We start from the raw sequence: 25,444 nt of genomic DNA on the forward strand, positions 1-25,444 counted from the left end.
CAGTTGAGTCCTATGTCAAAGTCTTCGGTTGATATTCGTAGCAAATTTACTTAAGTTTGCTCAAGGGCCCTTTCTAAGGGGCCAGACAAAAGACACATTTGTAAACTGTTTCCTTCTTTGATCTTCGATAAGCGTGTTTGAGCTCAGAGTGTCCTGTGTGTCCACACACACGTGCTAGTCTCGAGACTGAGCGCAAATTGAAGAAATGCGCCATGGCGGTGAAATGCCATAATATGTAAAACACATTTCACTGAAATAGAATCGATATTTACAAATGTTATTATGTCTGTTAAGGAAACTGATAAGCTCAATAAGCTTAAATTTTTTCAAAATAATAATTGCAATGTTTCTAGTACCTACTGTCAGGAGATATTGTTTTCTTAGTTAGTAACCGTTCGGTAACGTTCCTTTAATTATAAATTTTGTTTTAAATCGACTCTAATAATAATGATATGTACCTAGAATAATCACAGTTAGTTTAGCATCTTATAAAGTAAAACCAAATAAATCAGACTTATATAATAAATATGTATAGAATAATTATTATAGTAATATTTTTTACTAACTGTGCACTGTGTGTAACAATATTTGAACTTCTCATACTACCGCTACTTACAAGTTTTCTTTTCATCTTAAAGGTTTTTTTTTCAGAATATTTGATTTTAAATCTCGTAATATGTCATTTGTGTCGCGGCCAATCAATAGATCGCAAAATTCCAGTTCTGGAATAGTGAGGGCACTATGCGTACAGCTAATATCTTCTGGGTACACGGCCAGTCTCAATAGATATAACTTGTGTCGAGTTGGCCGGAAGAAAATTCTTATTATATCTGGACTGTCAGGCTGTCTCTGCACGGCTTCTTTTTAATGTTTGAAAATAAATACTGGCTTGTATTAGTAAAGTCTATCCTCTTCAAATGTTTGGTTAAAAAACTGTTTCAATATCCTTAAAGGTGAATGAACATTACAGATAAATGATTTCATATTTATTTTGGCGTTGTTCAACGATCAGTGAGTAATATATGTAGGTGTATTTTAAATATAATTTGTGTTAGTATCGACAGGCATGGAGCCTCTATTAAGTATTTACAGTAGTTTTAATCTGCATTTTAATAAACTGGTTTAAAAAAAAATTAAAAAGGTTGGTTCCTGTGGCTAGGTAGACTACCTTTAATGCTGGCATTCACTCGCTGTATTACGATACTCATTAGTTGAGCAAGAAAAGCAACACAGATTCCAATCTTTAATGGTGCCTATGTACACGAACCCCAAGTGTCTCTACTCCAAAGCGTGTCTCTAAATCAAATTTTCGTATCAAATCACCTTAGCAAGTGATGATTTCTAGTATAAGTGATTGTAACTATTGTTCTATCATAACACGAATTTAAGTAAAAACTGGACAACAAAATTTAGAATCAGTCCAGTGCTTTGCCCTATATTATACTAGTAGGCTTTGATCTCTGTTCCTGGAGAAAAAGTCGCGATTGATTAGCACAAAATGCTATCCTTCTGCTAACATTACAGAAACTGACACGTTAAAGACACAATTCTTCTTTTGGTTCCTCTAAATTACTGTAGGTTCGTGGACAGTCTCGTAAAGCGAGTCTTGTCATGTGCCAGGTGCAGCAACTCTGCCGGATTCGTAATGCCCATCCTAACGTTGTGAACCCATAATTTTTTGCTTCTACCAACACGCGGATAAAATACTCAATAAGAATGCATAATTTTTATGTCACCAGTGCTAATTTATTATAAATTAGATTTCAAAGATGTCAAATAAATTCACTTCGGTGAAGCTTCAAAGCGCCGAAAATGCTTAACGAAATTGCAATTTTATTTTTCAAGATGGTCTAAACACGAAATTGAATTTTATGACGTTAATAATGTTGCCGAAGATATCGACAGTTCACCGGCCTAGTGTCTGTTGACGAGAAGACAATTTGAATATGACTTAAGATTCTGGGAATAGGAGGAACTGAGTTCCTGTTCTTATGACGGAACAGGGACTTAACTATTTATACTAAAATGTATTCTGCTTTTGTGGCATTATTAGCTTAATAGGTATCGGTTTTTGTACCATTGATACCGGGCGGCAGGTCTTTACGAGGCCCTTTGTCCTTCGTCAAAAGTATGTGATGCGAAAGTAGGTCTGGTTCTGCGGTATAGATATTTGTCATGTTACTAAATAATGATTTTTTTTAAATATTTTGAGTGAATGAACTAACATTATTTACGGTTGTATTATAACGTTTATAAGTAACTAACAAATTAACACATTCAAAAGTTTTAAATATTTAATATTTGTATATAAATATTATATAATATAAATATTATAATAAATATATATATCCTGTAGTTCATTCTCTGTCGCGTCAATGGTACAAAAAACGAAACCTATTTAGCTTATAATTCTACAAAGTCAGACATTTTTGAAATTCAAATATATTTTAATATAATTAGTTGACACTCTGATCTTAAGCCATCGCATCAATTAATAAATGTCTATCAAGGCTATTTAGCTAACGATATTATTTTATTTAAAAAAAATATTATTGACTCTATACCTAAGTGTAGTACAAAATTGATTTTTAAAGTGAAGTTACATAAAGATTGGTCAAGCCAAAAGATTATTATTAAGTAAATACGATCTATTTAACATAATATAACGTAATGAACGAATAAGCGATGTCCTTGCGGGTGATACACATCACTTGTACAAACATAGACGCGAGAAGTGATGACGTCACTAGCTACTGTTTTCTTTGTGGTCAATTCGAAATATGTGTTGCTTTAGTTCGAGCGATGGGCGAGCTGTTTATTCAGCGAATCCAATAATGTTTTTATCAACAAAACTGGTTTCTATTCGTGTGTATATTTAAATAATAATTATTGACTGGTCAGTCTTATATGATACTATGTTTTAAAATATCAGTAATAACCTCTACTTAGTTTAGTGCTTTATCTTATTTTAAATTATGACCACAAATAAATCTAAACAAATATAATGTCGTGGAAACAGCTGCCCACTGCAGCCGAACCAATTTCCAACCATTTCCGAACCAATCCGAGTTAAATTGTCCTTCAAAGAGCGCACCAATTCCTAAAAGCCGGTAACGCACTCTCTAGCTCACTAGCACTGAGAGTGTCCATGGGCGTTGGTATCAATTAAAATCTGAGTCCTCTGCCCCCTGTGTAACATCAGGTGGCCTCCTGCCCGTTTGCAAATAAAAACGAAAACGTTAATTTTCATAGGAATGAATTTTCAATAGGGATCCACCAGATAAGCAATTACTCGCCGTCATAGGAGGCACACGTGCTTCCTACATCTTCCTCATACAACGAGTACGTTGTTGTAGGCGCTAATTAGACTTCAACTTAGTGGGCTGGGCCTTGACAGCTTCCGTTAACATCTCAAGTGACTCAAGCCTTTAAATATTATAAACGACCAAAAGCCAATCAATTCAAACGTAAAAGCTATTTTCTCGTTAACTAGTTTTCAATCACAATAATAATATGGTTTTTTAAATTTGAAATTATTTAATTACAAATTGATTTAATAAAAAAATGTATATATATATATATATATACATATATTTGTGACAAATTATTATATAATATTTAAAAAGATTATGGAAACAGTGTTCCTGCCAAAGACAAGATAAAACGTTGACTATAATTTGTTTCAAAGTATGTTTTGTCAAAATTGTTTATAGACAACAAGTTGATATTACTCGAATGGTTATTTTTGTTCTAAAATACGATATTTTTTTGTTATGTATAGCAATATAATTTTTGTAAATATCAAATTGCTTAAAACTCGTGATAAACAATTTAATAACCTTGAGGACATTATTTTAAAATCGGCTATGAATACATTTTAGTAATTAGCTACGTGCATTGTAGCTTTTAAGTTTTAATCTTAAAGTTAAAAATAGCGTAGTAAATTCTCTGGAATCTTAAAGAGAATATTTCAATTAAGATGCGAGCAAGTTGATTGAAATGTATGCGAGTGCCCTTCAGCGGCGCTACTTATAGCCTAAGAGTCTGCATGACGAAGTGGGCATGTAATATTTCGTTATTATTGCTACATGTTCTGTAATATCTAATGCTCAATATAAGTTTCTCGATGCGGTAATTTGTAGTACTTTAGGATATGGGGGAAAACGAGTAAGTGCGTTGGCAGCCATTTTTTAACTTCGATTATCGTTTAGTAATATAATACACAATAGTTTTGTTAACTTCATTTTGTTTTTCTTTCTTCTTCAATTTTACTGGAATAACTTTATTATCAATAAAAAACTAAAGACACAGACAGATCCAGGAAAGTCTACTACATGGTCTATTGAGATAAGCCGAGCTGTTTAGTAGAAATCTCCTAGACTAAAGACGCCTACGCAGTTTTTGTACATCATTCTTATCTTTATGAGTGTAACGGTATGCAAAACAAGGACCTTCGATTTGATTGAATTGTGGTTAGCATTGGTAAGCTGTTTTTAGTGATATTAGGAGTTTGCCAAATATAGATAATTCTTTAATTCATAATGCCTTTTAATAATTTTACGCGAGGTTACATTTAGCACGACGTAGGATAGAACTGGGTGCCGCCAATTTTCGACTATTAGTATTTTAGTTTGCAGTTATACTAATACGGTATGTTATTTAAAGTTTAGAGATTAGGGCTTTTGATAGTAGCATATACAGCAGGTATCTCTTGACTAATTTCATTGTTACATTAGGTTTTCTATAGACTAGCAAAGACACGGGTAAACCATTCTTCTAATTCATTAAAAGCTATCGCAATAGTGTATTACTAACCCAAAGATACTGTGTTCGTTTTTTAGTTAAATAATATTGTATTAGAAGTGTAAACAGAGTCTACACCAGCTAATCTCAAATAGCTCGGCTTGTAGACTCCTGAAAAGACGAATAAAAACAACAAGCCTTGTGTGCCATAAAAAAATATAACTAACGCTTTTATTATTAGTTTAGGCTCACATCAGCATAATGTCTAAAAATGATTAATTCAAAAGTCTCAGAAATGTGTCCGATTTATTGTTGTTACACGTAAGTACGTCCGTGAATAAATTGCGCTTTAATATATATATATATATATATATACTATAAAATCTTTTGCTTAAGTAACATCATTAAATCTTCTGGCCGCATAAATTCCGGTGATCTACTTAGATCCAAAATTATTCTGTGTGCTTATGTCATCGATACATTAGACTGAGCTACAGCCTACAAATGTAAAATTAATGATAAATAGATGGAGACTAGAGTCAATGTTTAGCTAACGGAGAACATCTAGTTCAATTATTTGGAGATTACATTAGGTTTTCATGTTTTTGTTTGCACACGTTCTAAATATATTTGATTTAATTTAACATTATTTAGTTCCGGTTTCATTTTTATGTAAATAAACTACAGCAATCAGACATGTAGGTAAAGTTAGAGATGACTTATTAATTTGTTTACATAAACCAAATATTTAGAATGAAGTATTTTAAAATAAAAATTGCGAAATGATACTTATAATACTTATAATAGGATGTGGTGGAAAATGTTTGGTTAGCAGGAAAACTATCATTGTAGATGATGAAGTCATAGTTGAGAATCTCGTTAAATATTCAATAAAATGTGCTACAAATTGAATGCACCCGAGCTTTCGTCAGGGCTGACCATAAAAGAATGACTCGAACAGGTCAATGCCAATCCTTTATTGGTGTGTTCGGCCTGTATCGTCATCGAAAACCTTTTTAGGTATGTCTGAGAAGCGTCAGATTGAAATCACCCGCCCCCACGCGTAAAAACTAATGGACCGCCGCAGGGTAACGCTCTTGGACCAATTTTTGAAGCAACGAATCGAGCACCGATAGCTGGGTTTTATTGTTGTATTAAAAGTAAATTAACGCCTATCGTTGTGAAATGATTCATCTCAAATTTATGCAAACATATGCCGTGTTTTCGTTATAAATGTTTTTGAATTATGGTGATTGAAAACGCGACTCATGCGACTAACTTATTGAATATAAAATTGATAGAATGTTTCTTTCTTCTTTTTTTCTATTTCTTTTTTTTTACGTTCATAAGTGTACATTAAGTTACCTACATAAATAAATGATTTTGAATTGAATTGAAAACCAAGTCAACACACGGTTTTTTTAATTAACATACAGCAGATCTGTTCTGTGAATTTATAGTTCAAACTCTTTAAAAGTTTCCTAACAATTATGGCATTGAAACTTAGCAAAGCATTATTATTTTATACCCATAGTCACGATGTAATAATAGGCGCTTGTGGAAAGCAAAATAAATCACAATACGTTTATATATTACACTCTTAACTCGCGTAATTTGATTTCTTTCTCTTCTATTATAGTAGTACCTACTTAACACACATTTCTCAACTACCGGTATCAGACTGCCTGGAGCTATTGCTAAACGTATTTACTAAGATGTTGTAAATTGTGAGTTCCAATATTATGTAATATTCGTGCTGGACACTTATCGAGTGCTTTTTGGTAGTAAATAACTTTTATTACTGCTTACATGCTTACTGCTTGCGAAGACAATAACAACATTTAGACAATCTGTGTTAGTAACAATCCTATATTGCCATTTTACTGCTTTTTACTGTTTTCTTTTTACTTTATTTAAAGACTTGTAGTAATTAATAGGCATATCTTATGTTTGTGGGGTTTGAATTATTTATTTTATGACACATTTTCAATTAACAAAAAACGTTCAGGTAATTTTAGACTAGGCTTACAGAAGTAAGACTAGTCTTAAATTACAGAGCAGTGTTAGCCTAGTGAATTCAGCTTGTGACTCTCATCCCTGAGGTCGTAGGTTCGATCCCGGGCTGTGCACCAATGCACAGCCCGGGATGCCTTTCTATGTGCATATTTAACATTTGCTCGAACGGTGAACGAAAACATCGTAAGGAAACCGACATGTCTTAGACCAAAAAAGTCGACGACGTGTGTCAGGCACTGGAGGTTGATCACCTACTTGCGTATTAGATTTAAAAATGATCATTTTTAAATCATTTTTAGATCATTTTCAGAAATCTGAGGCCAAGATCTAAAAAGGTAGTAGCGCCACTGATTTTGTTTATTACTTCTGTAAATGTCTTTTGTTTTCTGATGAATAAACAACTTATTCAAAGAAGTATAGGAGAAAGATACACTTTGCTTTCGATTGTACCCAACTCATTTTAAATCAGTAATTTAGATTATTTGTGACATGGTTATTCAATTGCATTTTACATACAACCTACTGTTCTACAAGAGTATGTAATTAAAAATTAATTAAGTAAATGCACTTATTTTTTGAATAACGACGTTGGCAGCAAGTTTGGATTCTAATGTTACAAGTATTCTATATAAAATAAATGTAATAGATCCCTTACACGATGCCCTAAAACAAAGTGGAAATGGATGGGTAAATAGTAAGATGCACAGATAAAAGTTAGACTTTCAAGATAACTATATGGTAATGTTTAAGGTGACAAAGAAAAAGCCGTGGAAAAAGTGTATAGAAGATATAGTAGCGATAGCAGGAAGCAAAATTTTATTAAGATAACAAGAAATATCTATAACAAATATAAACTGTTTTTTTAACATTTGTAAATTTGGAAAAAAACAGGCTTTACTATTATTTATTTATTCAAATACATTACATTATAAACGCGAACAGCGCATGGCAAAGCTAGTGAACGCGAAAGCGCCATGCTTAAAAAACATACCATATTTGGCTTTAACCTCATCTAATTCAATCTCAACGAAATAAACATTCGCAACACAGATCCGGTTTTGTACAGCCTTTTAGGGGTCTCTTGACACATTGACTAACTCACAAGTTTTATACACTATATAGGTACAAATTAGTTTAATTTTTGTAATAAAGAGTGTCTACTTAACACTAAAATATATTAAAACGTATATACAAATATACATATAGACTAAAACATATTAATTTATACATTACATATAATTTTAACTTCTGCCCAGATTGTGGTATAATTAATTGCCTCGGGTCACATAGATAAAACAAAAATATTCTTAACGATGTATTCCAAGCACACGCTTGACTCTTTCCCTTCATCGGCTACTGTCGAGATTTTGCATTGCAACACGTCTCTCGATAAACCATGAAAAAATCTCATTTGCCAATCGCTGGCGCAGGCTACAACATTCACTCAAAAGGAATTTTTATTACTCATTTTACCTCATAAAATTATATATATAAACAAATTGGTAGTTGTCATAACGTAGGTAGTAAACGCTAAAGACATCATTCTATGAAAACGGTAACAAAAATTGTATGACCGTTAAGATCATTGTATTGCTCTTGAAGGCTAGTCAATAATCAAATCTAATCCCTAAAGAAATAGAGTTTTTCTGTTAGCCAACGAACTCTACAGCTCCAGGTGGTTCAGTGTTCATCATTCAAGGTATGGCTGTAAAATGTTCATGGTTCCTTTTGTAACTCCTTAATATAAGAAAACATTTATATCATATCGGGTAAGATTAATAACTTAAAAACTTAGAAAAATATTAAATAAAGTTTAATACATGCAGCTGCGTGATGCTTTGGAGCACGCCAATACATCAACGTATCTTCTGTCTATAAAAAAAAACAATTTTGAAGGCGGCTCCATCCTTGCATGCAAATCGGTAATCAATCTGGCATTGTACCGCTAAGGGAAAAAAGGCAAATTACAACCCTTTTCCTTGATTATCCGGAATAAGGATGCGTGCAAGTTTGCAGGTGATCATGATGACGAATGGTTATGAAAATGGTTTTTTTGGTTAAACATACATACATTATTAGAACTACATAGAACATGGATGCTATTAATATCTGACGCGCTCGAGTATGTCCATAGCATAGTTTTTTTACATTCTTGAAAATCTCTGGCCGCTCCCCGCACCCAGGGAAAGGTATACATTATTTATCATTTTTTCTTATTATTATCTAAGCTTCGCAACCCAATAGGTCTCTATGATGCTCGAGTAAATTCCAACTCAGCATCGTGGACTTCCCAACTATAACGAGGAAGTACAAAGTATGTTTGCTTTAAACTTCTGATGTCTGTAATACCCCTTATTCCTTTTAAAGCTTTAATCAATTTTATCAATAAATAAATCAAGCATTATTAATAATGGTTTTATGACAATCAGGCTTTAACGAACTAGAGATTGAACGCTCGTGTCATAAATAAAGGCATGAGTAGAGTGAAACAAATTGATGTTATGGCATAACGACCTTGACTTGTTGAGTATCTTTGTATTTCTTCTTTGTAACTCATTTACGTAATAGACATGAAAATATTAAAACTTAATTAGTACTCGGTCAATTACTATGTATTATAATGAAATTATCTTTAATAATTACGCAATAGAAATTTTAAATATGATACAATACACCAATAACCGTAACAGGACTTCCTCCATTTTGCAATCGATGTTTTTGCCGCTGAACGTGATTAATCTGACCCCGATAAATTCCCACGGTAGCCTCGTATATTCTAATTCATCAATGAGATCGATCTGTATATAGAGCTGTCATAACAGTACCTTTAGCTCGAGTAATAGGTAAGATTGAATATATTATATAACGGCAATAATTAATTTTTGCATGGATAACTCAAACGAGTGTTTTTAAAACAAAACGGAAGCACCGACTTTGCACAGACGCTTGAGCCAAAGCAAGTTTATATTCTCCATAAATACATCATAAAACGAATTGGCTGGGCTAAGGCTAAATTTAGTTAGCCCATTTATTACAAAAATAACGTACTCATAACTATCAATTTACTAACGCTAAAAAGTTTATCTGTAAAAAGCAACAATAATAGCAGGTAATAAGAGTAGTTACTATTGTCTTTTATAAACACAACTTTTACACATTTAAAGAAAACACTTTTTCAACGGATTGAAGCTATGTATTATTATAAATTTATAATTATTTTACATAATATGTATGTATTGTATGCATTTGAGTTGGTATTTTGTCACATTGTATTTGTAAAATGTCCAAAGATCTTCCTTATTCTTCTACAAACGCAACAAAGGCTTTAACAATTATCTTACACCTTCTTCTTAACTCTTAAAAGCTGAGCTACCTACGCGAGTAACTTGAAGAAGTTTTCAAGGGCACAAAGAGAGAGTAAGAGACATGCAAAAACGATCTACAGTTGAGGATAGACTTGGTTTAACTTGTAAGTAGTCAATGAACAGTGATAGTTTAGTCCTTTTAGTAGACACCGGGTCTTGTCAGAAAAACGACGCTTCCTGTAAGTTAAATTATGTAAATCTTTTTATTTAATGCCTTTATAAACTTTAAAACTACTTGTTACTAAGAAATCGTTAAAAAGTATTATTGATATTACAATCTTAGTTACCTATAGTAGTTACTGGTTCGAAGAGTTGTTTTTAAAGGAAAGCAACTTCTTCTCTGGGTTAAGGCAGAACATTTAATTTTCATTTTAAATGGTTAAAGCGTTCTTTATTACCAGATTTAAAAGCTTCAATAATCGAGTATTAATATAGATAATATATCATTAACATCATTCTGACAAGAACATATTAGTCTGGTGATTTAGTCAGTCCCAACATCTCAACACTCACCAAATCTCTTAACGTGAACGTCTCTGTTAAAGGACACTGTTCGTTTGTTAGGCTCCTTCGTTTCGGTATTACCGGATTTTGAATCGGAATTACCGGCTTTCGTTTCGGTTTTGGTAGCTATCTCATCGCCTTGCTGGGCGTCTGCCTTATGACTAATTTCATTGGACATTGAGTACAGAGGTACCTAGTATATGGTACCTCGTTGTCTATTGTTCTCGTTGCATCAGTTTGTTATCTGTGAAAATAACTATAGGATATCTTCTGTTTGTAATTATGGTCTAGGACCTGGCTAATAATTTTATAAACCAACCAACAACATACCGATCAGTCAAAAAGTAATCACTGTCCTGATTCAATCTTTAAATTATTTATCTTCTCATTAAGAGAACCTTAAACATTTTATTTAATGAAATCCGATAGTACAATTTATCTATACACATAGACCACATCCTTAACATCACATTCTTCGTATAGAGTTTGTTTTATCATAAAACATGATTTCAGTACAATTAAATGATTAGCCAGCTCGTAGCTTATATTTTTAATTACGCTTACCTTACAGTATTGTGAAATATCGACATGACGCAGGCCGGCTTCGTCATTGCCTATGAAGGTTGCATTTTGACCTGTAACAATAAAGATATTTTTATAATAAATTTTATACAATATTTAGTTAATTGCTTATTTTTTATTATTATTATTATGTTGATAATCACACTAGCTTAATAAGCTGATGCTGAGTATTTGAGGATTTTTAAAATTATAACTAGCTGACCTGGCAAACGTCGTTTTGCCATGTATATCATTTATAATAAAAAATAGGGGTTGATCGTAGAGGGTTGAAAATTTAGGGTTGTATGTATTTTTTAATGCTGTTGATACAGTTGATAAAAATTTTTTTTTCTAAAAATTAAAAAAATAATTTAGGGGCGGGGGGGCTACCCTTAATATTTAGGGGGACGAAAAATAGATGTTGTCCGATTCTCAGACATACCCAATATGCACACAAAATTTCATGAGAATCGGTCAAGCCGTTTCGGAGGAGTTTAACCACAAACACCGCGACACGAGAATTTTTATATATATGATATAGGTTATTTGAAGAATTACCCAAGCTATTTTTATAAGTTATTATCTAATCAAAGATGGCGGAAAACTTAAATTACACTTTCCGTAAGCCTATTCCGGTCAGGTTTGGAAGAAAGATTTTTGGGAAATTTGTATTATATTAATTGGTCTTCAGTTTTAAAGTATTTCCTCTAATGTGTTGTACTTAAAATAAGGAGCAATTCTTGGAACAATATAGTGTGGACAGTAAGGATTTTATTGGTTTCAATGAGATTTCCTCTTAATCGCCCACTTCCCAAATCGGTAAGATTAAATGCTATCAGTATAAAAATAAATATGACGCTAAATATGTATGTAAATTCAAATGAGCACGGAATCAAATTAAAAGAATTAAAATAAATTAATAACTTATATTGATTATTATAACGTGGTTGATTATGGAAGTAGCTTTGAAGTTAGTTTCGCAACACTGGAGTTATGATATAACTCAGTATTCTTTTTTAAAATGTCATCAAACCAATTTAGAATTAGTAACGATCAAAAATTAATTCTTTAAGCTCATATATTCGTGTAAAAGCTTGATTTAGTAAGCACCAAATTGCCAACCACGCAATAATAAATATCTGGACAAGTTTTTTGCGCAAGATTACCTTAATATGAAGTCTTGTTTTGCGATGCTTGGTGTCTTGTCTTTTTTTGATTATTAAGGATTTAGGGTATGGCTTACAATATTTTCTGCGGTTCTACAAGTTTAGATTTTAAGCTCGATCGTTCATATTAGTTTATTTCTACTTGTATTTAAAATTTTCGTCTTTCTATTTTTTTTCAGAAGCTTTTATATTTTAATTGATACTATAGCACAGTTTCCCGGTCAAGGTAACTCCACAAATAATTGAAAATTAGAATTAAATTTTCTATTTATTAGAAAACACGGATTTGGGTTTCGAAACACTCCTGACTTGTTTCTCGAAGTTGAATGTAGCAAGGAAGGTCCTCGAAAAGGCAGTACAAGCACTGTGTCGCTACAAATACTAATAGTAATCATACACGTTTCTTGGTTTTGTCGGTGTTGGCGTAATGCTTATGTAATACAATAATATTGTATCATCGCGAAGGTCACGCTGACACTTTGAAATTCACACATTACACAAGTATTTAAAATAGTTGTTTCCTTAAGCGATGTGTTGTAGGCAGCTGTGGGTTGAAGCAAGGCGCTGACCTTACTCATTTCTGCTTTCCTGGTACTTCGGTGCATTTTAATTCGTAAAAGCCTTGTCATATTAAAAATAAACATTTTGTTAAATACATATAATATACTATTTAATAATAGGTTGAAAGTTCGAACTCCTTCTGTGTATATCATTTGTCATTTAATTACGACCATGTTAAAAATGTTGTGTTAGGAAAATCGGACAAAGACGGCCGATCTTGACTTGCATAAACGGACACCTTTAAAGGAGACGCGGAAGTGTGACTAGGGAAGGTAAGGTTCTTTATACAATACAATAATGAATAATTATAATAATTTATCTCTTAATATTATACTGGATTGTCAAATTCTATTTAGGTAATTTATTAATACTGTTTACAGAAAACCAGATTCTAAGTTTTATTTCAATAACCCTGTAGTAGTAGTCTTATGTTTTTAATTAGAACAACACCAGTTTATCTAACGAAACATATTATTGTTTATTAAATGTACACACCCATTTCCCCCCCCCTCCCTGTAGAACCCCTGTTCTATGAAAAAAAAATTGTGTGGGGAAAATGTGTAAAATAAATAAAGCTTGATTCACGGATTGTTGTAAGAAAATATGTGGTAAGAAATACAGTTGCATGGTCAGGTTGTCTTTTAATCTAGTCTGCTCCATCTCTTCGGGAGACCACTTACTTCCGCTCTTTCCTTTTCTTTCTTGGATCTTTATAAATATTTTTCCATTTTATTTTCTTGATGTTTTGTAGAATGTTGTTTACTTTGTCGTCTATATACACATATAGGAGTATATTATGTATTTCAAATCTTGGCTTGGTTTTCATTCCCTTTTTAAATAAGGTGTAATATAATAATAATATTTTATATAGATTTTGTTTCATTTTACAGTTAAATTTCTCAATGGACACGTCATTTCATGCCGTTGTCATTGCTCGACCCACGGAAACGAAAATGGCGGATGACTCGAAATGGACTTACAAGGTGAGATGACCGATCACCTTGTGCAAAGGTTAGTAAGAGCCCTTTCTGTAAATTGGGTTTTGCTGTGGCCACATTACTGCGATGATTTGAGATCGACTAAGCCAAAAGAAAAAGTTATTTCAATTTAATAATATCTCCTAAAATGTTCATTAAAATTACATACAGTCTAGGATAGTTTTTACAAACACACACAATATTTTTCGTATAGGGAGCTCCCCAGTAGTCGACCTTCCGCTGGACCCTATTCAATGAAGAGGGGCTGAAATTGACCAGTCACTTTCCGAGCGGTTTGAGCATTTGGCGTTATATAGATGGGTCTGTCTGCGTATTCATATACTTTTACTATGAAGTGTTCAGAGGAGTTGTTCTAATTATTTTATAATTATTTCCTGCAGCTGAGTTTCATCATTGGATGTCAAAGCTGAATACGAAATCATTTTTGAGACCGTGTTTGACGCAAACCACCCACTGAGGAACCAATTCGGCTTAGTGTCCTTCAAGAGTAGAGAGTACCAATTCTGAAAAAGCCGGTAACGTATTTCCGAGCCTTCTGGCAATGCGAAAATCAGGTCAGCCTTCTGCCGTTTGTTATAATATATAAAGAAAATTTAAACCTAATGACAATTTGAAAAGACTTGTTTTTTTATTGAACAAGCCATGGTCAAGGAGATCCTGTCACTTCTAACGAACTAATTAAATATCATTTACAATAACGAATGGCGAATTCACGGTGATTATGGGTTTTTGAATATATTATCCTTGAATTTGTTTCGACTAATTTATACAAATATGGCATCCCAATAACGTACATCTATATAGAAGCTATCATAGTTGAAGTAAACATAAACTGTTATGTTAAATTCATAGCGGTTAAAAATCTTGAGATGAAATAAATAGTGCACTCCAAACAAAATTCAAGCTCTTTAGGAACCGTACAGACAGAATACTCACTCGAAAGACGTGGAGTTGATCACGATTTTGTAACTTTCGACAAAAGAATAAGAAAAAAATAACATCTTATGGATGAAAGATAAAAAAAAAACCACTTCACTGCCGCCCTTTTACGCACTTAAAACGCCTTTAAGTGATAACTCTGCTACTACCGTTTTCGATAATTATTATTAATCTGATTTTCCCTTGCCTGTAACGAACTAGCGGACAAAAGCTAAGCCCGACGTAATATGTTAAATAACAATTTATATACCTATATACAATAATTAAGTTTGTGCCTTTAAAATAAGAATAGGCCGATATAGTAAGGAATTGGCCAATCAGAGCGTGGGTTTATGTAACGCGGCGACCGGTTCGCAGTGTCCTTTGCAACGCTTCCTGGCTGATAAGGCAGAGGTGGCCAACTTATATTGTACAGTATTTATTGAAAAACCCTCAAGTAGTTTTTACTAGTATGATTAATAGTATGTCAGTTAATTGATCTAGCTAGTTTCTTATAAAATACTATTAAGTTTACTTATTTCAAATTTAAACAGAAAATATCAATGTTTATTTCAGATTATCTTTTGAAGAGTGTTAAATAATTATTAAAATAAATTTTCATTATAAAATATAGAGAATAATGAAGAAATACAAAAGGCAATTTGGCTTGATAACTATTCAAACTTAAATTAAATTGCCTTATTACATACGTAACATTTTAACCGACTTGAAAAAGACATCATAGAAAATTGGCTAATATTTTGAACCACGATTGACGAAACCTGATTTAGCACAATGTAAGCGGTTTTAAAGGTTGAGATATCTTAAATGACTATTTTTTTCATTATTTAATACCAGATTTGTATATTATTTTTTAATTACTCGTAACACTGACATTAATATAAAAACAACATACAAATTTATTTTATGTTATTTACCAACTTCTCTGTCTCTGTCCCTTGTATGGTGAGGGAAACCGGCGACGGCGTGTGTCAGTCACAGACGGCTGGTTTAAAAAAATCTATAGTATATGGTTTACGTAAGACACCATAAACGAAAAGAAAAATTTAAGAAGTGAGTTTACGGAAAACTTTACTCATTAAAACAAAAAAGAAAATATATAAAATACCTAAAAGAAATTCGTGTTGTTTTTGCTTCGGAAACCAATTAATACATACTCAATATTGAAGTTATAGAATTTTAATTCTTTGTAAAAAAAAGGGAAATTCCGCATTTTTAACAAACATTCCTTACCCACCTGACTCCCAACAAAAAGTAAAAGGCGCGACCTTGCTTCGCTCACTTGCTCTAAATAGCAACCAGTTTGTCACTTAAACTGTAGGATTACTGCGCTAATAATTCAATTATTCAATAAGATCGTCAGTAGTGAGTCGCCGAAAAATATTCTTAAATTCATTTCGTAAAAATGATGAAGCCATAGGAAGACACTGATAACCACCGTCTCAATAATTGCCAATCACCCTAGTATCGACCCCGTAATGATAAATATTGTTTTGCGGAGAATCTTGGTTATGTTTGTTCCTCCAGGTAAACCCATTGACTCAGTGACCGACATAATGATCATGTTCCCAAATGAATACAGAACACAGTCAATCATTTAGTTTTTATTAATAAAGCAATATATGTGGTAGAGAATTAAAAAAAAATCAATATTTTTAACCTACCCAATAATATTAATAACGCCCGAACCCAATAATTAATCCACAATCTCAGATTAAAAACAGACCGTGACAGTCGATCGATCTCCTATCTGCATCCCAATTACCAAACCCTACGTAGACAATCCATTTTTGGCGACGGATAGAATGCAATCTCTTCGCTCTTTACACTCATTTTTGAAAATCAATATAAACCAAATAAAGTAAATAAAACCGAACAAATAATATTAAAATATACATGTCTATGTTTAAAACATATCAAATAGCTTTTTAATTATTTTAAAAACTGGTGTTTAAGTCGTTGTGGTAGTATTACTTAAAGGCAACATTTCTCCGCTACTAATTCGTTGAGTAAGGAAAGCATTATTCGCTCTGGGGTCACCGGAAGTACCAAGCGCCGACTTAAATCTTTCATTAGCGCCTGCACACTTGAGTCCCAGGGCTAAGAGTCTCTACTGCAAAGGAAACACAGGAAACAAACAGAAATTAAGTGTCTTGTAAGACTGACATTTTTCAATATTTATTATTTATATTCATAACCTTCTGTAGACAAAACTAGTTTAAGGATATGTAGAGGCAGGACTTGGCGCTAAATGTCGAATACGTTTTCAATTTTAGACATTTTATATATGTCGCATTGTTGTTATATAAAAAAAGTAAGTCAAAAATGGTTTTAGGCGTGTTTACCCTCATTTTACATTTAATATTTTTCTTTCTGAAGCTCTTGGAATCCAATTGAGACCACATTTCTGTTTACACACAAAAAGTGTAATAAAAAATACAAAGGCTTTGTTACATACATTTAACAATAGTCACTCAAGATATCTATTAAAGGAAACCACGACGCGCGACCATTTAAAGATAAATATGCTAGAGCAAGGCTACTGTATATACAATTACCAACGTATGTGGAATATTCATACTCTGTTCATGCATGTACTAGCTGTAATTGAGTTTTAATTAAGACATAATTAAATTGTTTAACGGCTTGATTTACAATTATACAAGTTATCCATTAAGCACCAAAGCGTTAAGGTAACGAATATTGAAATATTTTGTAGGCTTATAATAATACTTGTCACTAGTCTTCATTTTGTGATTGTTAAATAAGAAAGACGGCTTTAGTTGGTCTAATAGTAAACAGTACAACGCCTATGTTACTCTGACCTTGGTGTCAGTTCTTCGTGACCGTTGGTTCAAGGTCATTGCACGCACGGTCTCATGTCATGTCACCTGCGGATTTTAGACCTCTAGGACCTTTGCGGTTGACCTAAAATGTTAAGGCAAAAGCTTACTCATAAAGAGTATTGTTAAGTATATTTAGTTAAAATGAACGACTCTTCAAGAGAGAGGACCCTAACTAACCTACCAGTAAGGAAGTAGGTTCAAATATTAGTATATATAGTAGTCTCCCTTTTGATGCCTAAATGTACTGCATAATTTAATATGGGAGGAACAGAATATTGGTATAAGGCACGGTGCATTTGGAGGAGGTTTTTGCAAAAAATGGAGCACTCAGATACCCAAAATGTTAATATTACGCGTCACGTTGTTTGGCCGCTATAGACTCTTAAACTATTTCACCGATTACAATCAAATTTGCACACCGTGTGCAGTTTGACCTAACTTACAAGATACATGGGTAGCTTACATATATGAATAATTCTAGCGTACGTGTGTATGTCAAATAAAAGGCATCAATTAGCCTTCATAAACTTTAATAAACCCTAACATATGAATCCGTATTCCTATCTTTGAATCTATACATTAACATACAAAGCTAATTATCAAAAGACAATTAGTAATTATTCATTGATGCAATCAGAAGGATCATATTGGCGTCACTCCAACGTATAATATTGCTAGAAAGTTTTCCAATGTAAGCAATGTAATGTATAATAGCACTATCTGAACTTTTAGGTAATCGGATTAAGGTTGGACTAGTTGAATTATTTAACGATATGAAACCAAGCGACTATGCGACTATACAATGCGCAGAGGCGATGACAATTTGGAGCAGTATCTCTTGGTTCCATAGGGACTCATCCAGGGAAAGACCTCGTCGAAACTACACACTACAGAATCTGATCTCAACAGATTGTCCTCTCTAAATGTTTCCTTGCTGAATACGACTTCTAATAGTTAGTTTAACTTTAATAGTTATACTAAGCTGTACATAGAGCTTTGTTTTTAAACCTTTCATGTATTCGGACAGATACTACGCGAATATAGATTGACTTTTCAACCAAAAATAACGACCTTAGGTATGAATCATAAATTGAATGCAACACCGTACCTTTAATGTATATGATGATAAAAGTAATAATATTTATTCTCAAATTGTCTCCGGTTTCGACATAACTTGGAAACTAAATAAAATATTTTATTAGCAATAATTTACGCACAAATCGTGTGATAACAGTATTTATGTGTTCCATTATGTTTATAACGGCACACATTGATAGAGGACGCGATTTGCATTTCGTGCAGAGGCAGTGGGCAGGAGTGACGTCATAGCCGGGGCAAATTTGCACCTGTGAGAACACAGCACTTATACGGGTTGCATTCTAAAATTTCAATTACACTTTAATTTAACTTCAAGACGCTTATGTTCAATATGTAGAATCATTAGATGATCATATTGTATATATCATAGATCTCTATTAGCATCTCCTATATCAGGGCCTAACGGGCTGGAAGCTCAAAAGATGTTTAGTTTTACGGCCTTTTCACACTCATATTACCAGAGGCGCACCTGCCTAGCCGACTTTTTATGACACTAATGCCCATAGAAGTTGGTACGCTCTTTTCTTGAACCCCAAGTTGAATTGGTTCGGAAATACTTCAGTGGACACTGGTTCCACATAGTGGTGGTACGCGTCAAAAACTGCCTTAAAAACATTCAGTTTTCAAACAAGGGACGTCGATGTGATACGGATGGTATTTCGTATTCTGCCTCAACATCTGATGATGAAAGCTATTTACATATATTTATATATTAATCCGAACAACTATTCCGAACACCTGAATAACAATACGACAAATATGGTGTGAAAAGCGCATTACATTATTTGATTCTCTGCGTGCTGGACCTGTCCCACGTAAGCCTTCTAAAGGACCGAACCTTTTAAAGGTACTCTTGATTTTGAAGTTATATACAAAAAATAAATAGTCTTCAAAACATAGTTTAAGGTATAGGAACAAGTACAATTCTGTGAAACGGAGCCTTTAATACGAATGCCTACTCTATGCTATTCATAAAAACATAATCTGTATGTAAAATTTATGACTAACTGCGCAGTTTTCCTCATTAGGTACATATGTAAATCTATTTATATTTTCGTATTAGGACAATATAATCTTGTGCAAGTGAAACAAACATTGAAAACAATAGTTAAATGCAGTTTACCCCATGACTTCATTGATTAAATTGGCGTTATATGGTTCTTGGTTCGATACACCATGTTACACGGGATTTAAACCATATTCGTATCGCGTGTCAGTACGAATGATCAGCGATGTTAAGCAATACTTGCCGAGGCAAGAATCTTGATCTGCTCTTGCAATCTACGGCCATATTCAGATCTGTACATGTACCAATAACTATATAATTAAGATTGAGGTATGCTCTACATATACTTAAGTACATCACAAGTAAGTTGATAAGTAAATACTTTATTATCATATAACATAGGGATAGACATAGTAACGCTTCAGTTGATTTAAGCTTACTCAATAAATGGATGTTTTAAATCCGATATTATCAGTGATAGGTTGATTAAAACAGCACAGCGTAAGGCCGGTGGGGCAAATCGTCAGTCCACGTCAACAACTACTTCTACGTCAAAAACTCTCACGTCCGAACATATACATATTTATAATGGTAGTCTATATATTGGTCGTGTCCTGAGTTGTAGTGGTTGGATGTAGAAATACTGTACTGTCCAATAATTTATTATTTATAATATAATACGATATTGTTTAAAAATTATAGACGCAAAGCAATTTGTTTCGCTTTAAAAACACAAGTTTCCATTGTTAGAATATAATTAATAGTTGAAGCTAATTTAAATGAGCGAGATCGTGTTGACATTTCGGCCAAGGAGAGGTTTTACAAAAGAAACTATACTAGCACGTAGTTGACATCAAGATGTACTGTTTACGAGTTGCAAAATCGAAGCATTACACGCATATGGGTTGTGGTCATTAGTTACCAAAATTCTCCTGACCTGATGAATATTATTATCATTAATTGTTTCAAGATATCATGTGGACCATGCTTTTCTTGTCACAAATAGTATGGCAATAAAATAGTGGCGAAGGTTCGCTTATCTGCTATTTTTGATACTTTTTGTATATGTTATGAATGTTGTTAAATAAATACAATTAATTGAATTTAGGTTTATGAATAAATAAGATTCTAATTTCATTTTTGACATATCAAACACTTTTATTAATTTTTATATTCAGGTAATATATAAAAACGAAAATTGAAAAATTGCAATAAATAATAATAAAATTTAACAAAACGTGCTTTGTCTAGAAATTTATATGTTGTATTAATACTTTGAAAATAAACTTTTTAGTATGAACTATTCATAATAATATGTATTGAAAATTATGGGAATTTTAAAACTTTGGTCCCTGTAGCGATTACGTGTATTGACGTGATGACAGTATTTCTTTTGTATTGTGTATTTTTTTACCCTTGCGCATTAAAAATACAATTAATACAAATGTTGACTAGTTCTTCACGCCTACAATATTTTCGAAACAGATTTATAATTGCACATATTGACATATCTGAGATAAGCTAAGCACCTGTAACAAGGTACCGAAGGCCGTATTTCGAAAGATAAACTACATACCACCTGCCTGATTTGGCTCGGCATACTTTAGAGATAAAAATAATTGTCATTAACAAATTAAGATATTACTTTCGATAATTATTTGTGTGAATTCATGTAACATTCCCATGGTAAAAGGATTTTTTCAGCATACGGGACAAACGACAGGGGCCTTTAACCTTTACGCCCAAAAAGGGCAAAAAGGTCTTTGCCGATCATGGACACCCATTTTAGTGGGTGTGTGTTCTCTTAAGATAGGACTATTCAAATTGGTCTATGAGATTTTTAGTTTATTCCTAACAAAGACAAAAATTACATGGTAATTTGTTAATACCCTTCAAAACTAGGATACATCTAGGTTATATTAGGAAATGATGACTTTAGCTCTGTACACTAAATTTGACGTTGATGAAATTACGTGAAGTTATGAGGTGAGTCATTGTGTCTTTTGCATTAAAAATTAAATATATATTATAACTATTTCTTACTACGAAAACACAATAGAGAAACTAGGCCAAGCGCTTTTTACAGACGGATAAAGCTTTTAAATTCATTGTCCCATTGCAGTTTAAGTGTTCAGTTTCTGTCACGACTTGCTCTATTGCTATGTAGGTGACATGTTCAGCTCGAAGGGCCAAATTTTGCGTTCTGCGCTTGTTAACTACTAAATTGTTGTGTTGGTTAGTTTGGTCTACAGTAGACATATAAATTAATTTGAATATTGTACATTTGTGCTCTTCAATTAATAGTCTTGTTAGCATAGTGTGTCGGATTTATAATAAAATTGTGATAAAACTCGGTGGACATTTTCAGCAACTCCAAAGAGTCCCTTCGCCTAGTCGTTTTAGAAACCTTACTGAGTTAATTATTTGCTACTATTATTATTTCGCGGATGCTCGACCCATTCGACTACTTTAATAGAAAGAGTCCACGCTTGTGACCTTTATTGCGTCCTGCTCGATTGCGAGGAAGTTGCATAGATCTGGTTAGCGATGCGCCTTTTAAAGTTATCATGTCATTTTCACACATGTATATCCTTTCTAGAACACATTTTCATAAGTCTCTGATGTTCCTGATTTTAACAAGTGTGAAGTTTGAAAGCAAAAATAATCGCGGCATTAGACCGATGAGAACCTGGCAGCAACATAATATTAAAAGATGTAGAAGCTTTCCAGCAATGGTGATCAGCGAGATTCTCCTCCATGAATTTATAACTAAGTATATAGTTTTTAGTTAATAAGAAACAAAATTTAGTACTTTTTGAGTACTTTATATTTCTATTTATGCCTTAGAATTAAAAAAAAATTGCTCGAATGTAAAAACATAAGAATGAGGTTTTATGTGGCAAGGTGTCAGCGCAGGCGTAGCGTGGGCCACGACCGCATCACCAGCTCCTTATGACGTCATTAATGATTTATTTTATCATTAATATCCACCTACGACGTTTTTTTCGGAATAAGCTTATTGTTAATTTTGGAAATTGATAAATCTTTCAATTTTTTAATATTATATGGTGATCTTCTTCTATACATGCAGTTTAATTTATATAAGCTGTTACTTATTTAACTAAATTGTGTTTGCGGCAATATAGATATATATTTACAAAACATTTTACACCAGTCAATTTGCATTTATCAGAGTAACATAAAATTAAAGCAACAATGCTTCATCTTAATATATATGTATATATATTTAAAAAGACACATATGAACCGCGTATGCTAATACCCTCCTAAATTATTCCGGTGCCTATTCTCGATAAGAAGTCCATTAAAAAAAATATTTATATTTATTTCTGTATAAAATTTTAAGAGCAGTGTGTCTTTTGTAAAAATGGATGAACATTTCAAAGAATAAATGAGGCTACAGGTTATACAGACGCTGGTCACACCTGAGATGTTTAACACAACAAGAGAATTTATTATATTGTAATATTAAAATTATTTTCAATTCGAAAACGTTAAAAAAAAACAGAAAAAAATATGCCTTTAATTCGCGTTACCCATCACAAATTGACTCATTGCGTAGGGTCAAGGTAATTATTATTTAAATGTTACATAATAATACAAAACTTGATTCAAGTTGTACGTTTCCTTTTGATAAAAATCCCACAGACTCAAGGTTACATTTTGGACAGATATGCGATAAATCATTTAATACGTAATAGCATAAGAAAAACAACAAAGGGAGGAAATGACTTTTTGCTAATGATATTTTAGTCTTTAATAAATAGGAAATAGATGATTTTCATTATGTTACTTATTGTAGGTATTGTATTAAAAGTGGTTTTATCGCGTAATTCATCTTATTCTGAACCTTCACTGGTTAAGGCAGGGAAGTACCTAGTTGATGCGAAAGGGTCTAGTTGGGAATAGCCCTAGGTTTTCCCAATTAATGAAACCTACTAGGCAACTTAGTCGACGCTTTCCCCACTATTTGATTATTATTTTTGTACAATGAACAAATAAATAATCTATAGTATCGGTCAGTAAGTGCTTGTGTGTCTAGCATTAATATATATATAATCAGACAGATATAAATTTATATTTAAAAATGTATATATATTTTATTAATAAAAACTTATTAGTGTTTCGATACTATTAAAAAACGCATGTAACAATTTGATACATAATTCGGGACATTAGATTTTAACGCGCTTAAAGCTTCGAACATTTAACTGTTGTACTTTGCACAAATTAGATCTATATCTATTGAATTAATGAATGAATTTGGTTTATTAGCTTTTAATAAAAACTGGGAAGTACCACAATATAATTAAAATGTGTATAAACAATAGATAATTGTTTATACACATTTCTATAATCACATATAATCATACTTTTTATGCATAAATAGCGCAACAGAGTTTCATGCCGAACTTTTCGTTAACTTTAACATATTTGTAAGCGGTTTATAATTTAATTCAACATACAAGTATCAACATAAAGTATACAGAATAGAGTCAGCATTTCCAGCGATCTATTACTTATATTTTTAATACAGTTTTTATTATATGGTTGTAGCATTTCCTATATTAAAATTTTGAATTCAATTTATAGCCAATTTTATTCTTGACTATTCGTTTGAGTAATTCTGAATTGTGATATCAGTATCCATATAACCATAAATTTAATGCCAACAAACTTCATTACATATATTAAGTAGTCATAATATTATTACTGACGTTCTAAAGAGCGCAGTTACAAAACTAAACCACTAATATCTTTTACCAAGCAATCTAATGCAACATTGATTTATGTCCCTTTTACTTTTACTATTTTGCGAGCTAAATAGTTTGTATATATCTCTAAATACAGATGAAAATTCAATTTAAACAAAGACTAGAGACTTACAAAAATCGTGTCCGCTCAAAGTCGAAAAAAAACACTCACTTATCACAGACTAATCCAAATCAATCACAGGTAATAAAACCTGGCCACTAATGAGCCGGCGATTCGCGCTTTTTTATCACTATCACTGTTGGACATCTAAAATGGCGGGAGCGACCATTCTCTTCGGTGCGCCGAGGTCGACTGAAGTTTAAAATGGTAGTGAGTGTAAGACGTGTAAAGGCTTCACTGCGAATAATTTGAAGGAGGCCGCGTTCGCAAGGAAAACTGCTCGATGTTGCCTTTTTTAAGAAACACAGCTTTTGTCGTGCAGCCAAATTATAACAGTGCTATTATCTGGCATCAAGTCTGGCTATGAAGGTCGGAATTCAAATATTGTCACGAAATAAGTTAAATTATTTCCAGGTTTACTTTAAAACTTAGATCTCAAATCAGTGAAGTGTTTTGTTTATGGTAGTAACTATGTATAAGTAAAACGAGGTTGTGTAGAGTTCTTCAAATACTAAATAAATAAATAAAAAATAATATACATATAATAAATATATATGATTAACAGAGAAGCAAGAAAAGAAATGGTTTGAGTAGTTAATTTTTATTTAATGTTGAATTTGTATTCTAATTAATATTCCTGTCATAAAAAAATCTAAATTAGTCTAATTGGACTCTTGAAATTAAATCAGTGTGATGATAGCTTTATTATCTGATGTTTATATCAGCTCGAAAGAAACGATTCCTAA

General features: G+C 32.5%; 1 protein-coding gene across 3 annotated transcripts in view; it reads right to left on the reverse strand.

Moving 5' to 3' along the window:
- LOC110994096 (biorientation of chromosomes in cell division protein 1-like 1) overlaps positions 1 to 24,936 on the reverse strand; it is a 42,179-nt gene extending 17,243 nt beyond the window's left edge. Inside the window, exons 1-3 of one of the 3 annotated variants that reach the window (XM_022260593.2) lie at positions 24,750 to 24,936; positions 11,193 to 11,263; positions 10,638 to 10,872 (exon numbers count right to left, since the gene is read on the reverse strand). In XM_022260593.2, coding sequence (XP_022116285.2) covers positions 10,638 to 10,806 — 169 coding nt within the window. In that variant the 5' untranslated portion in view covers positions 10,807 to 10,872; positions 11,193 to 11,263; positions 24,750 to 24,936. Of the gene's footprint in view, positions 1 to 10,637; positions 10,873 to 11,192; positions 11,264 to 14,850; positions 14,964 to 24,710 lie in introns of those variants that run through there. The other 2 variants (XM_022260592.2, XM_022260595.2) reach the window with 2 other exon arrangements.
- Between the last annotated feature and the right edge of the window lie 508 nt (positions 24,937 to 25,444).

This window comes from Pieris rapae, chromosome 20 (assembly GCF_905147795.1).
Source record: "Pieris rapae chromosome 20, ilPieRapa1.1, whole genome shotgun sequence".
In the NCBI taxonomy this organism is placed as follows: domain Eukaryota; kingdom Metazoa; phylum Arthropoda; class Insecta; order Lepidoptera; family Pieridae; genus Pieris; species Pieris rapae.